The sequence below is a fragment of the Daucus carota genome, chromosome 5, assembly GCF_001625215.2.
Source record: "Daucus carota subsp. sativus chromosome 5, DH1 v3.0, whole genome shotgun sequence".
NCBI lineage: Eukaryota > Viridiplantae > Streptophyta > Magnoliopsida > Apiales > Apiaceae > Daucus > Daucus carota.
In genome coordinates, this window is record NC_030385.2 from 46,951,766 (window position 1) to 46,968,101 (window position 16,336).

The 16,336-nt window shown below is 33.6% G+C and overlaps 2 protein-coding genes across 4 annotated transcripts; both read right to left on the reverse strand.

Moving 5' to 3' along the window:
• Positions 1-722: 722 nt before the first annotated feature.
• LOC108222722 (large ribosomal subunit protein uL6c) lies at positions 723-3,436 on the reverse strand. Its single transcript, XM_017396618.2, has 3 exons — positions 3,281-3,436; positions 1,652-1,960; positions 723-1,273 (listed from the first exon to the last, which is right to left on the reverse strand). Exons 1-3 carry the CDS (start codon positions 3,313-3,315, stop codon positions 937-939), a joined length of 681 nt encoding a protein of 226 aa, XP_017252107.1. The 5' UTR covers positions 3,316-3,436; the 3' UTR covers positions 723-936.
• A 614-nt stretch (positions 3,437-4,050) lies between these two features.
• LOC108222721 (kinesin-like protein KIN-6) lies at positions 4,051-15,923 on the reverse strand. 3 transcript variants are annotated; one of them, XM_064094175.1, is made up of 25 exons: positions 15,375-15,923; positions 15,028-15,227; positions 14,797-14,920; positions 14,600-14,694; positions 13,419-13,545; positions 12,820-12,885; positions 12,569-12,631; positions 12,279-12,329; positions 11,992-12,074; positions 11,781-11,895; positions 10,671-10,731; positions 10,349-10,551; positions 9,934-10,149; positions 9,172-9,240; positions 8,680-8,751; positions 8,542-8,592; positions 8,394-8,463; positions 7,211-7,314; positions 6,881-6,952; positions 6,722-6,787; positions 6,570-6,639; positions 6,199-6,314; positions 4,736-4,833; positions 4,585-4,663; positions 4,051-4,406 (listed from the first exon to the last, which is right to left on the reverse strand). In XM_064094175.1, the coding sequence occupies exons 1-25, from the start codon at positions 15,843-15,845 to the stop codon at positions 4,311-4,313; spliced, it is 2,838 nt and encodes a 945-aa protein (XP_063950245.1). In that variant the 5' UTR covers positions 15,846-15,923; the 3' UTR covers positions 4,051-4,310. The 3 variants fall into 3 exon arrangements, with proteins under 3 accessions (XP_063950245.1, XP_063950246.1, XP_063950244.1); XM_064094176.1 differs by having other exon boundaries at positions 6,199-6,308; positions 8,394-8,466; positions 15,375-15,922; XM_064094174.1 differs by having other exon boundaries at positions 8,394-8,466; positions 15,375-15,922.
• Between the last annotated feature and the right edge of the window lie 413 nt (positions 15,924-16,336).

Genomic DNA, 16,336 nt, shown 5'->3' on the forward strand with positions numbered 1-16,336 from the left:
TTATTTTATTTGAAACTTAAAATTTATTTATTTATTTTGTCATGAATTTGAGATTACTTATTCCCGTGAGAAAACATTATTTGGTTCATTAGAGTAGTCTTAAAGATTAAAGAGTATAAGATTTTTGCGGCCTTCACCTTCTTCTGACGATAGTCTCTATATACTTAATATGTTATTAATGTCGGTTCAGCATGAGATTCAGGTTTGAATTTCTCCACCCGATTATATATCGCTTTTCTATCTCACTTGAATTTGTAGGAGTTGTTATACAACGTGTGGTGTATTATAGATAGATTTCTAGTAACATAAGATATGATGAATAATTTCATAAATTACTTTATACTAAGTCCAAATTTTTTTATCACTTCTGAATTTTTAAGTATAATTTATTTCATGGTTAGAACCACTTCATTTTTTTTGTCCAAGTCAATTCAAGATGTTTAAAATTTTTAAAATATCTGATATAAATTTTTAAAATTTGAATTAAACATACATGAATTTCAAGAATGAAAATACCATTCGAAATTGAGTATCGGATACATCTTTGTTAACTTTACAAGGGTCGTCAGATGGGTTGAAAACTTTGAATAGAGGCCAGCCCGATAAGAATTCCAAAATCTTGGTATCGTTTTACAGGTTACCTATTTGGGTCAACAATTCGGTATGAATTTTTGATAGTCATGTTTCTTTACTATCAGCACAAACTTTTTTATGTGTGAAAATAAATAGAAAGTAACGTCGAATAAATGAGACGAAAGGATACAGATTTTTGTCTAAAATCCGAAGAGGCAAAACACCAACTACTCTCCGCTGTTTAACTCGTTACGAAATGAACTTGCATTGAAATGCATAGAAGTCTCAGTACAATTATACAGATGATTAGACAAGCATGACACCAATGAAAAACATTTTAAAAAGTACAATATATAAACTTTATTACTTCTTCTTTCCTGCTTTACCTTCTTTTCTTCTGATAATTTCATCAGCATATTTAACTCCTTTACCTTTGTATGGCTCTGGTGGTCTCCACTTCCTAATTGAAGCAGCAAACTGACCAACTTCTGATTTATCATAACCACTTACCGTAATTCTAGTGTTCTCTTCCACTTTCACCTTCAGGCCTTGAGGGACTGTCATTCTGACTGGATGAGAAAACCCCAGACTTAACACTAATATGTTCCCTTCTAATACTGCACGATACCCCACACCAATCAGTTGAAGTTTTTTATCGAATCCCTGAGATACGCCTACCACCATGTTGCTGGTAAGAGTCCTGAAATAAAACAGAGGTATTAGTCTCCAGGAGGAAGCAGATATACCATGATATAAAGTACGAGCGAAACAGGAACTTTTGTCCTTTGCAAAGTATCTATACATAATTTTACACTTTCGAAAAACCTTGAACTGTATTCTTCAATATTTCAGTCACATATACATCTAGCAACTCCACTAAATCAATTCATAGATCTGATGTATATTATAATATTGTAATCCCTTATTTAAGAAGAACCCAACCAGTACTTAAGCCTAGTTTAGAAAGTGTCAACTCTGCAAGATATAGCTCTTGGCCATAGTTAATAGCATCAAGTCATGCAAGTCCTATCTTGATGTAAAAATGATAAAGAGAGCAGAAAAGAGAAAAAAACAGTACCGAAAGAGGCCGTGCATTTGGTTAGCTCTTCTTGTCTCCATTGCTTTGTTGACTTTGTACAACCCTGATTCTTGTTTATCAAGTTTTACTTCCCTTGGATAAGTCATAGCAAGCTCCCCCAGTGGACCCTTGACATTAAGTTCTTGGCCAGTTAATGTAAGTGTAACATTTGCTGGCACTTCAATTGGTTGCTTTCCAATTCTTGATTCTTTACATTCCACTGTCTTCCTCACGACGCCAACACGAGTGACAGGAAAACTAGAAATACGAATTCCATTTCTTTTCCCCCATAATGCAGATCTCAAGTTGCTGAGGTTAAAGAAATATATAGTATTGATTTTCAACAGCTGCTAAAATCTATCAGCAGTAATAAGATAACCCTTTTGCACAACAATACAAAATATTCTTCACTAGTTCAAAAAATAATTTTCACATATCATTTAAGATTCTGATGAGAGAGGAGGGTAACAAATCACAAATGTACATATTAAGAACCGGGTAGAAAGATTCAATTTTTCATTTTCAACAGAAATACATAATTTTTTTATTTTCTTAATAGAAATACAAACACTCTTATCTTTGCAATACAAAAATTAAAGTAAATTTTACTCTCAGTTTCCGAATATGATAACCCCATCGTCAACAATCAACCAAAGTTAAAGATAAACAATGAAAGAAAACTCTCATGTTGTTGGAACATGCTAACACAATGTCTTACAATTCTTCTTGCACCAACGAACTACACTGAAGATGTCTGTGTACCTCTAAATACACAATAATACCCTATAAATACACACTGAATACCTATGTTACTCAGACTCAGTTACATATGTTGGACACGGATGCTGATCAAAGTGCAGGAATCTTAGTTAAAATATTAATTAGGGTTCGTGAATAGTGATTGTGGATATGGATTCTAATTTGGACACAAATTCAAAAATCTGGCATATAATCTTAGCATATATACAATTATGCCCAAAATTTACTTATATTATCACATATTTGAAATTAGTGTTTTGCACCGATAAAACATACACATAATTATATCTGTCATATTTATAGTATAACTTAAAAGGATAACATGGAAATAGTCATTTATGAACATCACTCTTTCGAAATAAGTTGTAAGGCCTTGTAAATTAATTCCGACCAGATTGCCTAAGTTGGAAGGGGCCGGTTTCATATGAAAGCTATGTCATGCCCAGCCACACAGGTAAAAAAGCAAAATTGAAGAATCCGGGGTAACAGAGGCGAATAGCAGAATACCAACTTATGGATACCAGATTATCAAGAATCCTACCAATATCCATTTCCAAATTGTACATTATATCCTAGTACCATCTCAATTTCAAGAAGCTTACCCTAAAACAAAATCAGGAACCCAATTTAAAGTTTAGAACATGTGGTCCCCAATTCAAGCATAATAATCAACCAACCACCCCCAGCAGAAAAATCCACACCCGTAGTAACAAAATACCCACCCACATTTAGTTGTATACATAGTACAAACCATACTGTAATAGACAAATTACATAGGCGAAACATACTTGTAACAGAGTTAGATGGTGTATAGATACAGTGTGTGTGAAGATTGTATATAGAGATGAGGAGAAAGTGAGGGAATAGTACCTGGTTTGAAAAGAGCAAGTGACCGAGGAAGCCATTTTTGTCAGTGAGAGAAGGAGTTTGTGAGCATTGGATAGATAAATAACTCTACAAGGCCTTCTGGGCTTGTTATCTTCTTCTTCACTGTAATTGACTCATTTGCCCCTGTGCCCAGGCTTTGAATGTCTTATTTGCCCTTTACCGCTTCATTTAAATTTTGCTGACATATTTGGGGTTTTATGTTTTTTATTGTGTTGATTGGAATTGTCGGTCATTGTATTGTCAAGTTTGCTGAATTAAAATATAAATAAATAAAATTCATACCCAGTTCCTTCTTTTTTTTTCTTTTTTGAATGAAACGAACTTGCATAACTCAGATTAAATCGTTATCTAGTACATGCATAATAAAATCATGTGGAATAACAGTCCATTCCCCCGGTTTTGACATAGAATAAAAACGATATAATATAAAAAAGATTAATTTAGTCTCAGAATTTTATTGTCAGGACATTTTGTAAATCTTTACCGAATTTCTGTTAAATATGGTTTGTTTAATTTTATTTTCTTGTTTACCTTACAGTTAAAATTTATTATTTTTGCGAAGATGAGATATATGTTATTATGAATAAAAAGAGGAAATACAGTTCAAATTCGGTATTTGAAGAATCATGCCAATGATTTTTAATATTTGCATAGAGCATTGTGTTTTCGTTCTCCAAAACAAGTGTTTGATAATCATATCAAACAATTTGTTTATATTTCTCAAAGAAATGTCTTGTCTTATAATAAAGAAATGCGTTCTTAACATATTGATCTCAAAACCGAGTTTTTACAAACAAAAAGTCCATGGCAGTCACCAAGGTCCTTGGGGAATGCATTTCTACAATCTACATATGCATATCTCTGTCAATATAAGCCCTACAGTAAAATTTTATCTAAGTGCGGAATGGATATTATAGGAGCATTCCTACTAAAAATAAATTGTGTAAGCGAGGGCATTACAAAAAGCAAATGCACACAAACACGGATGTACGACTAAAGAGACTTGTATGCATCAAACATTGTTCTTGAGCAAGCGAAGTAAAGACAAGCTGCCTTGTGTTTTTCTGGTGAGGTCTAATCCTGTATTCCTTTTAGATCCTCTAGCTCCCTGAGAAGGTCAGTTTAGATTTCATCTGTTAACAGATATGGGTTCTACGTATACAATAAGAGGAACATAAACTTTTTGCAATCAGTCGACAACAAACATTGGTGGGAATATGCTATAAACGCTTCAAGTGCACATTGCTGACTGAATAAAATAAACTTGATAGATAAATAATATGCACCTTTGGCTTTTCATCCTCGTCCCCGATGTCTAAACCTGTGAGGTTCTTTAGCAACATAGACGAAGCTGGTTGAAGTCTCCTGATAGCCCGGAACAGAGCGTTTTAGTAAAAAATTCCCAACCAAATGAAGAAATAAGACATTTCAACTGACCTTTTAGGCTTATCTGCAGTTGGAGGCTTGGGAGAAGGAAGAACTTTCACAGCAATTTCTGGAACATTAGTGGAAATTGTTGTTTCATCCAACATTTTCTGAATGCAAAAAACCAAAGTAAAAATATTCTTTAGAAACTTGAAACCAGGATCAGCTTTAAATGCATAACTACTCAAAGTAACCCTGAACATATCCACTAATATATAACAAACATTCAGATTACACATATCTTTCAACCAAACAATATACATTATAATCATTATTGTGATATTATTAAAATACCCATTGTCCACTACCTACACTGTACTGAAGCATAAAAGAGAATTAAGAGGTTACTGAAAGCTTATCAACAATATGCTTAGTCTTCATTATACTATAACCAGAAAGTTTAATCTCAATATAGCTCACAGAAAGTTTCTAGGAAGAACCAATTTATATTAAATAATCAACTGGATAGGAAAAGAGGAACCGATAATTTAATACAAATATAGAGATCAACTAATGTATCAATCATTTCGGTAGAACTTTGCCTCTTGCCATCGATACTAGAGTGTGACAAAAATCTCAAACATGTCACTCATGCACACAGCTGAAAGCCAATGAACTCGCTGGCTGTCGCATTGAAGATTTTTATACAACTTGTGTTGATGCCTTATCTTGATATATATGTAAGGATAATTAGTAGTAGTTTGGTTAGATATTTTTGTTCATCCCTAAATTACTCTTCTCTTGCCTTTTTAGAAACCAAACAAATAAAATTATATAAACAATGAGAATCTTTTTAATTTAACGTGTTCTATTCCAAGATAAACACGAACCATATAACTCTTTTTAACTCTAACATTTTACTCCAATACAAACAAGCCCAGATAAACAATATTTTTTTCCTTACAAATGAAGAAATAAGAAATATGACAAATATGATTTAAAATTAATCAAAAAACACATTAACACATATTAATATTAGTAAAACAATTACAGATAGATAGATGATAAAAATGTTTACTGTTTCTACTACCCATTTACAATATATGAAATATATTGTAAAAGCTAAATTTCTAATAGGAAATATAATCGGCTAACAATAATTAATCAAACTTTAATCTATTATCATTAATTTCTCATGAATTATACTAAATCACTAATAAAATGATGTTAAAAATTTAGATTATAAGTAATAAATTTCAAATGATATGCTTGTTCGCACGGGCTTAAGACTAGTATATATAACAAGCCAATAACACACAGAGTAAGATATTCTTAGAATTTTTTTATTTTTTTTAGAGATTCTTGGAAGTTGTTTATATACAGAGATTTTAGGCATGCGGTTTATCTTGGATACTGCATATTAAAGTGGCCCTGTATATCTAATATTTGGTGGAAACAATGAGACACTTCAAAGAGTTGCAAGTAAAATGTGAAAATTAGTAATAAAATGGTCAGCAAATAAAGCATTATGTAACCTTCTGTCTGCCTGTTTGCAAATGGTGCTCATTAACCAAGGGAGAGCTGTCATCACTTATCGAAACAATTGGTTGAACAGAGTTTGCAGAGTCTTCTAAAAGCAGGTTATCTGTGACTTGAAAAAAAAAAATTCTAATGTTAACAGCAAAGATAAAGTAAAACATATATACAACATGGAAATCCCTGGAATAGATAAACTTAGTGTCTTAGTTGAACAAAGGTGTCATTTCAATACCGATGACACTATCATGAGACAGATAAATTAATTAATGCAAGACAGATATCTATGATATATCCTAACATTGAGCAATCTTTTATATAATTGTTGCCACAATTATAAAATCTTAAAGTTATTGGGTAAAGGCATCACCATTTTGATCAGAATCATTTTTGCTTTCCAAAATTTCTAGATTTTCAGCAACTCCAGAGGATTCAGCACGCTTAAGACAAGGTCAAGAATGTTAGTTACCCTTTAAAGCCACTAATCAAAAACATCATCTGACACAACTCAAGCATGCATACCTCACGACACTGCCCTCCAAAGATTTCTTTACTCACAGTACTAGTATGCACAGAAAAACCTTTTCCCTGTACATGAAATTGATTAAAAACAAAGATGGTTGCTATTGAGATTTGGGAAGTAAACCTTTAAGCATACAAGTAACCAGGTGCAAGCCCTACACTGGAATCAGTGATTTGATGGTTCTCTGTAAACTCGGATTCGCTAATCCTTACTGAAGAGGCACCCGCTTCCTAAATGCAAACAAAAAAATGAAAATAAATTATGAATTTTTGCGCTTTTATATCTTTATAGTAAAACAGGCTGCAGTTAAGAAAACATAGGCATAACTTTTACATTGCTACATCAAATTATTAACTATGCTATTCGAAAGTAGCCAACATGCTAGGTAAGATATACAGTGATACTTCCTCTGTTATCCACAGATTCTCATGTAAACATTTTGAATATTAGTAGGCGAAATACATGGGGAAAAAAACCCATCAAATAACCTTTTCTGTGTCATTTTTCGACTGAGGCCTTTCGATCGAGGAAGAGAAGTTGTCGCTTATTGAAAGCGGAAGACAGCTTGCAGAGTCATCCAAAAGCATAATACCTGTAATTAAAAAGAAAAATTAAAATGAGATTCCAACAGTAATATGCATATGCTAGCTTAACATGCTGTACTGCATTCGCTGTTATATTAAGTAATGTGTATGTAGAAACATGGCCAATTTGGCTGCAGGATTTATTTGTCATCTGCAAGCTAGGAGTAATTAGCTTTATTCAAATACAAGTATACAAACCCTCCCAGTTTGTGAGATATAAGGGCTTCAGTATTATCATAGCCTATTATCTCTGTAGCCAAACTAAATGTCCACCACATTTGATGTGTCATCTGCACCCGCTCCTAATGATGCACACCCTGTCCAGATCACCACTACATACCTAAATTGTTACAGTATATATTTGTGCTGGTCTTCGATTTGGATATACCTTAGCTGACGAGTGAGAATTGGGTACTTGGTGGGGGATACTCCTAAAAAACCAGCTGGGATGCAGATAACCCTATTTTTCTGACATGGCTTGTGAATTCCATGACAGTGGAATATCAATTGTAAATTTGTAGTTATATGGGCTATGGACAGTAGAGCACCTTCAGGACAATGTCAAGAAGTTTACTCAGATTTGGGTGATTAGTCCCTGCATCTATGAATTGGCATGGAAACGTGGTGAGATTCATGAAGAAGACAGCATCACCAGGTATGGTGAGTCAAGGAGAAGACATGGTCACCAAGACAGTAATAGTAAAAAGGTTGAGTCAATATTTAGACCTATTTACTATGATACTATTTATGAAAGGAAATCTACAGAAGACCAATCACACACCAGAAAAGATAGAAAACACTTGAAAACTTCAAGTTTCTTGCTGGACTAAGCATTGACACCAAAATATGATGGGATTTCAGCCTTCAGATTAAATGCCATGATACTGATCAACTTACAACCAGTTTATAAAATTACATTTTTTCACAATCATTGCATACATATTAAATACCAAAATATGAGATCTTCATGGCATACAGATAAAAAGATGCCAAGTCAGATATTCATGATAAATCAAAAATGGGGTGTAAACATTTATTTAACTACCACAGAAATAGCGATTCTTGATGTTTATGAGTAAAGCATCACCTTTACAATTAGAATCTTCTTTTTCTTTCGAAATTTCTACATCTTCAGAAGCAACATCGAATTTAACATGCTTCTGACAGGAATTTGAATATTAGTTCTCCCGTAATGCCTTTCATGACAAACAATACCTGATACAAAGCACATATACCTGAATTTCTTCACCTATGCAAGACGTACTGACCACACAAGAATTTATCACCTAAAAATAAAATCCAAAAATAACTTCAGCATGCTACTGCGACCGAGAAAGTAATTCTACAATCATACAACTAAGTATGAGCCTTACAGTCGAATCTGTGTTTTGATTGTTCACTATGACCTCGGATTCACTCAGATTTACAGAGGAGACCCCTGCTACCTGAACAGCAAAAAATAAATGAAAATGAGTAATGAATTTCTGCACTTCAGTTATAGCATTATATAAAAGACAGCTGCAGGGAATAAAAATAATAAAAATATTGGCAGCAAAATTTGACCTATAAGAAATTATCAACCAGGCTTTTTCATGCAGATTGACGTAATACAGATTAACATAGCTGTGGTGAGATATATGGTTTTCTCTAGTTTCATATTTTTGCATAAGGCTTGCGAAGACTTTTTCAAATTGCAGAGCAAAATAGAAAGCATGTCCTCCATGCAAATTATGGATACAGGAACCTTGCTGCTACATGGCAATTATATTATAAAACTTGTATCCGTCAATTATTGTTACATAAACAAAAGAAGCCATGAATAGCAGCAACTCGATCAGTCATATACTATACAGCTGAAAATGTACCTGACAGTTCTGCTCCTCTAAGCCTTTTCGATCAACACACGAAGTAGAAACCACACCAAAGCTTCTAAGCTGACAATTGAGATGTAAATATTTTAAATGGTAATGAGATCTAAATATATATTTTTGAATTATTAAAGTAAAAACACAGTGCCAGCCTTCCAGAGGAATTGGTGCTTTGATTGTTCACTCTGAACTCAGGTCCACTCAGAGTTACATAAGAGGCACCAACTAAATGAAAACTTGTACAATATAGAATATCAATGAATTGCTCTATTAAGGAAAGTATTGTGTCTATTAAGCTCAGCAGGAGCATTCAATTTAAAATCACGACCTTATAATTATTGATTACAGCACCACAGGAAAAGCTGGTAGTAGTTTGTAAGCATGGGTGCATATTTTTATACTCAACATTAAATGATTAACCATGGTAATTACTGTAAGTAGCTAAAATATCTAAAAAGAATTAAGACCTCCCTCTATCCTGAAGAGAATGTCTAAGTAAATATTACAGAATTTGGAAAGACATGTGCCATTATCAAAAATATAATAGCAAAAGGGATATGTACAGGACTCTTCTCTAGTTAAAAAATATATGTCTCGAAATAGTCTAACAAATGACATTTCAGAAGCTCGAAGTGAAGATATTTCTATAGATGTCTTAATAGAATCATGCAAGAGAAGGCAGTCAGTGAAACATAACAATTCATATCCGAATCTGTATCAAAGCAGAATAAAGTTCCAAGAGAATTGCTCCTTTCATACCTCATGTGTATCCACAGATTGATAATCCGATTCGGCAGATTCATCCAGACCATTCTCTCTACAAACTTCTTTTTTGGTTTCTATCTTGTCTGTTGATACTATCTTCTCACACAGAAAGGAAGACTTTATATGAGCCAGTTCCATTGCCAATTTTTCAGATCTAGCCTTCTCTTCAGTGAGACTTTGTTTGAGGCAACATATTTCTTTTTCTGCCACCTGTTTGAGAGTGATGCATTGAATTTGTCGACTGAATTATTGTATATGCAGATTAAGCATGTCATAGACAGATACAAAGAATGAACTAATCCTAAGCATAGATTTAATGACATAACATCACAAGTACATCTATCAATTTACTCACTATTCACCAAAATACTCATCAGACACATATTGATGTTCTCATAAGATGACTCACCTTTAGTTTTCCCTTGTATTGCTTCAGGACTTGCCATGCAGCTATAGCAAAACCTTGCATTGTCTGAGTCAGTCTGTTTTTCGTTGCTGCATTGATATTGTCATTGACAAATGTACTTTCACCAACTTTTGACTTAAAAGTTTCTGGGGATTTGGCCAAGAATGTGGTATCATCAACCTCATTAACCTTTTTCATGGTTATCACTGTTTTACACAAGAAAGGTCAATCACTCCTTCCTTCGAAATCATAGGTCAAATCCTAAAGTGGTTTAAACTACGTAAATTAGAGCAAATAATAACATTACAATTAGGAAAACTATTACCTTTTTGAGGCTCTTTTTCATGGGGAGTGGAGTTAACTACATCAGAGCTTTTCTCATTGGCCTGAAAATATGTTGGCTTGTGTGTTAGGACTTAGTTATTATATCAAGGTAGGACAATAAAAGCAAAGACTTCATTTAATAACTAATTTCTATGTTAGTGGTAAAGTATCATCAGGATTTCCAATTTCAAGGTAGATAGATAAAGCAAATCAAGTTTTAAAGCAAATTTGTGTTATGAAGATAGCTGTTTAGCAAAGAAATCACGTGTTTATAGCCTACAGGGTGAAGAATACGCGTCAATGCAATTCAAAATGAATGTAGTGTGTCAGCTGAGAAGTCCAAAATATCTTAGTAGCACATTTTCTGTATGCATCAGGGTCCAACATTAGATGCTTATATTTATCCCAAAGAAAGCCAAGGCTATAAAAAAGAAGATAACATATAGATTCAACATCGAAAATATTTAGAGCTATGAACCTTAATTTAAAATATAACAAGTTTTAGAATCACCAAAAAAATTTCTATCCATGATACTTTTGAATTTATCTACCTATCCACTTTTCATAAATAGATTTTAAGAACCATTATGGCATTATTGATGGGCTCGACCCTTCTGAATAATTTTGACATTTAAAGTCAAGACAAGTTTATCCTTAACTCAATTCACCAAGAACAATAAGAATGCATCTGCTATAAAGAATTTGATTCCATAACAGTAAAAACAAAAGTAGTATTAGTTTCATGTGCTGTTTTCATCTGACAATGAAAATCACCCACAAGTAGTGAAGAGTATTTTAACACTTTCAGCATAATTTGTGGGCAGCTATGAGCTTATATCAATATCTACTGAATTGGAGATAATAATTATCTAGTAATCCATACAAATAAAGTTTAAAGAATGCACATATGTTGTTAATAGAACATTCACAAATGATTTTAAAAAATGCACTACCCTTACATTTTGTACAAAAGGTCAACACGCACCGACATGTGTCATCATTCACATATTCACTTGACAAAAAAAGACGCGAGAACTGATTTGACATATAAACTTAAACAGTTCAACATAGTAGTCAACAAAGATAATATAAATATTAGGGGATAGAGTACCGCAGATGAGTCGATGGTGCTCATCTTCATTTTTTTCTGTTGATCAGCTTTCAGGAACGGTTGATATTGCCTCTTATTACCAATCAATTCTGTAGATTCTTCAGAGTTTGTAAATCTGCAACCATGTAGAATAACTTCAGACCAGCAACGTAATGGACAACGGGTGTATCCCGATAATAAATAAGCATTGTAGAGATGATAGGTGACATACTTGATTTTCATAAAAGGCGACGCTTGCCTTAACAGAAAGGAAGCATCAAGATAGTCTTCTTCTCCTGATTTGACAGTTAAAATCTACAATTACAGCATTAATAATACTATTAGGATTGCTTAATTTGCTATACCTGATGCACTGCTAATGAAGTAGCACAAACTATCTAATATTGAATGAACCTCATGCATTTTGCTATATTGAGTAATTAACATATCTGAATTCGAAAAATAAGGTTTTAAATTAAACAAATCCTAGTTGTTTATCATTAGTAATAAACCACATACCAAAGCCATCCGCTTCTTGCCTTCCAGATAATCTCGCAAGTATCTAGTTAACTGACATAAAATTACAGAATATTGTCAAAACTAATACTACAGATGACGTTAGAAGAACAAAATTGTTTTAAGCATATTAATATAATTGATAAAAGCAACAATAAATAGCGAAGCTTTATTGATAAAAGCAACAATATATAGCTAAGCTATGATAAAAGCAACAATGAATAGCTTAGAAAACCATATTCCAATCCACACTCCAGAAAAATGTTACAAAGTATCGATGTGAAGGCCATCACCAATGAGTTCTTAAAATGCTTCTGCATTGGTTTCTTCCGATTCTTCTGGTGCTCCAGAAGTGACTGAAAGAAGAATATATATATATATATATATATATATATATATATATATATATATATATATATTTATCAAAATCATTGTCAAAACAAAGGGAAATGCATCTGGAACAAAAGCAGAGTATATTACAAAGAAAAATAGAGAACACTATCCCTGTATCAAAAGATAAGCAAAAAAAAGTCATGTTGCATACCCTTAAGCACAGACCAAATACCATTGATGTGTTGTTGATAAAATTGCTTTCCAGAAGTCGATGACCCTGTATAAATTAAAATAAATGTTACGATATAAGAAACGGACACCCAACTGCATACATTACTGGTAGGCGGTTGATGCAGCTGAGCTGATTAATAAGTAACTGCATCAAGAAACAGTAGCTGAATAGCAACAAAGTGTTTCTTAACATATCACTAATATTACTTCAAGTGTGAAAGACTAAAGACAGATTATTCTATGCCGGTGGCAAGAAATTGTACAACTCACTAACTCGTAATGTCCTACTTTCGCAGCAATAAAACCACCAAATGATTGGGCTAACCGAATTTACTGGAGATAATTAATGTGACTTCTGGAAAACAAGTGATTCATGCAATAGCTGCATTTCTGGAATATACAGACATGGCACCAGAAGAACTGTAAGTGCAACTTTGAATTCAAATTTACTCAGGAAAACTAAGTGCAGAATCATGTGTAAATTCCAAGCCCCCAAAGATGCAGCATCTTATCAGACTCCAGTTCTATTGAGAACTGAAATGATGCGTAGACAAACTTATGTGTTAAAAAAATTAGGACCTGATTCCCTGTCTTCTTTTCCCTTTCAGCTCCGGCAAGGTCAACGATAGTCAAGAGAGCACTGTTTGACGAAGCATTAACATCACCACAAGTCTCACATCGGATATTAATGATGCATTGTGACCGGCTGCAATCAATAAATGCATCAGCTAACAGATTGCATACTTATTGTAGAAGTGAAAAAGCAAACAAATTTTGTCAGAAACTGGAAATTATCTCATCCTGAAAAAAGAACAAAATAAATCGTATCCAAATTCCAAGGCGGGCTCTATTATCTCAATAACTAGCCATGGAAAATATTCAAGATTTGACGAGGAATTACTTGAGGAACACTGAAAACTTATACCAATATATAACTGTAAAAGACCAGGCTGCACGAGGCATTATTAAAATAACTTAATAAGAACTTACCAGACTCATTTTGCCAATATAGTAAAGGCAAAGCTTTATTATAATGAAATAAACTATCAACTATCCTAACAGTTCAATTTAAGCAGTTCGATTTTTGCTAATTTACAGTGTGATAAACTTATAATGCATTTCTATATTTTGCACTCGTTCTTTACCAAGCAGAAGTATAAAGGAATGTGTCATGTACTAAACTGAATGTGCATACCAAGATAGTGAGATACTAATATCTACTTTCAGCTTTTAAACATAATAACAGTGGCATATTATAAATTTAATCTTTATTATGCAAGTCAATTAAGAAACAACTTATTAGAGATCTTAAACTGCAGAACAATTAACATGCAAATGAAGCGAAATAATTATTTAAGAAAATCTTTTAAGAAATCATCTTGCGTACAATCTCTAAATGCATATACTTGAATTTTCAAAAGTTTATCCCATATATGCTTTTGGGCAATATTTATGTGTAATGACATACTGAAATTGAAGAAAAGTAGCAACTAGTGATAAGTATATTTGAAATTCATCTTCAAAACACAAAACTTTCCCAATGGCAGAAATTTGACCTTTGCCTTGCCTCAAGCATGGTAAGGAAGTAAGGATAAGAACATTTTTTTTACTCATAGACTATGTCTTGTTGGAGTCAAATGACCTTTCCTACTAAAAAAAACATTAATGGTTCAACAAATTGTCATTATCACATACTGTTAATTTTTAATTATTTTTAAACAGTGATAAAATAATGATACCATATAACATGATGTACACACCTAGACTGACTGTTTGAATTTGTCATAGCTGTAGCACGTTTTAGCATGCCCTGCGCAATTAAAGCTTCAGCCTGTTGAACATCACAAATAGTGGACTGCTTGCAGAAAGCAATCAGAGTAGTTAGGATCATAGACGCATGTATTCTACTACAAGATTAAGTGAAACATGAAATACGAACAATATGATCTAAAACAACCTCATGGAGACCTTTAATAGTTGACTGTTGCAAGCATATGTCAACACCATCATTAAACAAATCTATCATCCTCTCAGTTCTTCCTCGCTCCGAACATATCTCAAACATAGACAGATAAAATGTCCTGCTCACATCATACAACCATCAGTCAGCAACTAACATAAAAAATGACTAAACTTTCAAAACATAAAATAGATTAGAAATGCAGATATATCAGATTAGTACAATTACCTAGATGACTGAGCTCCATGTTCTTCAGTAGCAGAAAATATCCTCCGAAGAGCTAACGGAATCATACCAGGCTGCCTAGCAGTTCCAAATATGGTATGTGTCTTTCCAGAACCACTAGGACCTAAAGCAGCTAACATCCCACTCTTTCCCTTGATAAAATCCTCAACTATCGGATTCACCATTTTATCAAAGACATCATCCTACAAAAAAATCAAGTATAAAACCTCACAAAGTAGTACAAGACTAAAACCTTACAAAGCATTCGATAACACGGGCAAAAATTATCAACTACCAAAATATCTGAAACCAAAACCCTAGAAATTCAATTAGATCAAAACAGTATATACCTGGGAGGAATCAGCCGAAAAGACGTGTGAAAAGCCTTCGTAAACCTCCGTCTTAGTCCTCTTCTGATCCTGCATACTTTGCGGAGGACAAAGCGTAACCGAATGCTCATCATTCTCCTTCAAGCACACTTCAATTGTCTTCTTAATTTTACTTTTGACAGTCTGTTTGCTCTGAGGCCACACGTTCTTACTCACCCCGCCTTTTTTATTCGGAGCTTGTGGTATCGATTGCGGTCGAATCCTGAGAAATACTTTGAGATTCTCGCTTTCGAGTTCCGTTTTAGGAACATCGATTGCGAGAATATCGTCGATTGGAAATGAGGGGACGGTTTTGGAAGATGTGGAAGGGGTTGATAAGAGGGAGATTGGGATGGGAGCTTGGGATGGAGTTGGGCGAGCTCGGCGTGGCGGATTGCGCCGGACGGTGACGGTGGTGGGCGGGTGTGATGGGGGGCTTTTGAGTTCGGCCATGGCGGAAAATAATTTGAATTTTTCGAGGTGGGGAAAGTTTGAAAATCGGAGTAACTTTTTTAGGGGGTTTTATATGTGCAGGGCCACAGGGGAGTGAGTATATAGGCCTACGGACCATACCTGTATTTTTCAAGAATGGCTGGTTTGTATATTTGGCCCATTAATCACACATAAAATTAAGGATCTATATTACCCGATAATACTTACTGCAGAAATAGATAAAAGGAAGGACGCCCTTCCAAAAAAAAAAATGTTCTGACTGCAGAATAATATAAAATTTTAAAATAAAATATCTGTAATTAATTAGTTTACATTATTTTAAATAGAATAATAACTGTTTTCGTTAAATATGTTCCCCGCTTGAATTATCATCTGAGAAAGGTGTGTTGGATTGGGATTTTAAAACTTTTTTTGGCATTCATGAAATCCGAGGGTATTCGATTATGATTGTTTCAAATCCATTAAAATATTAAGGTATTCAATTGGAATTT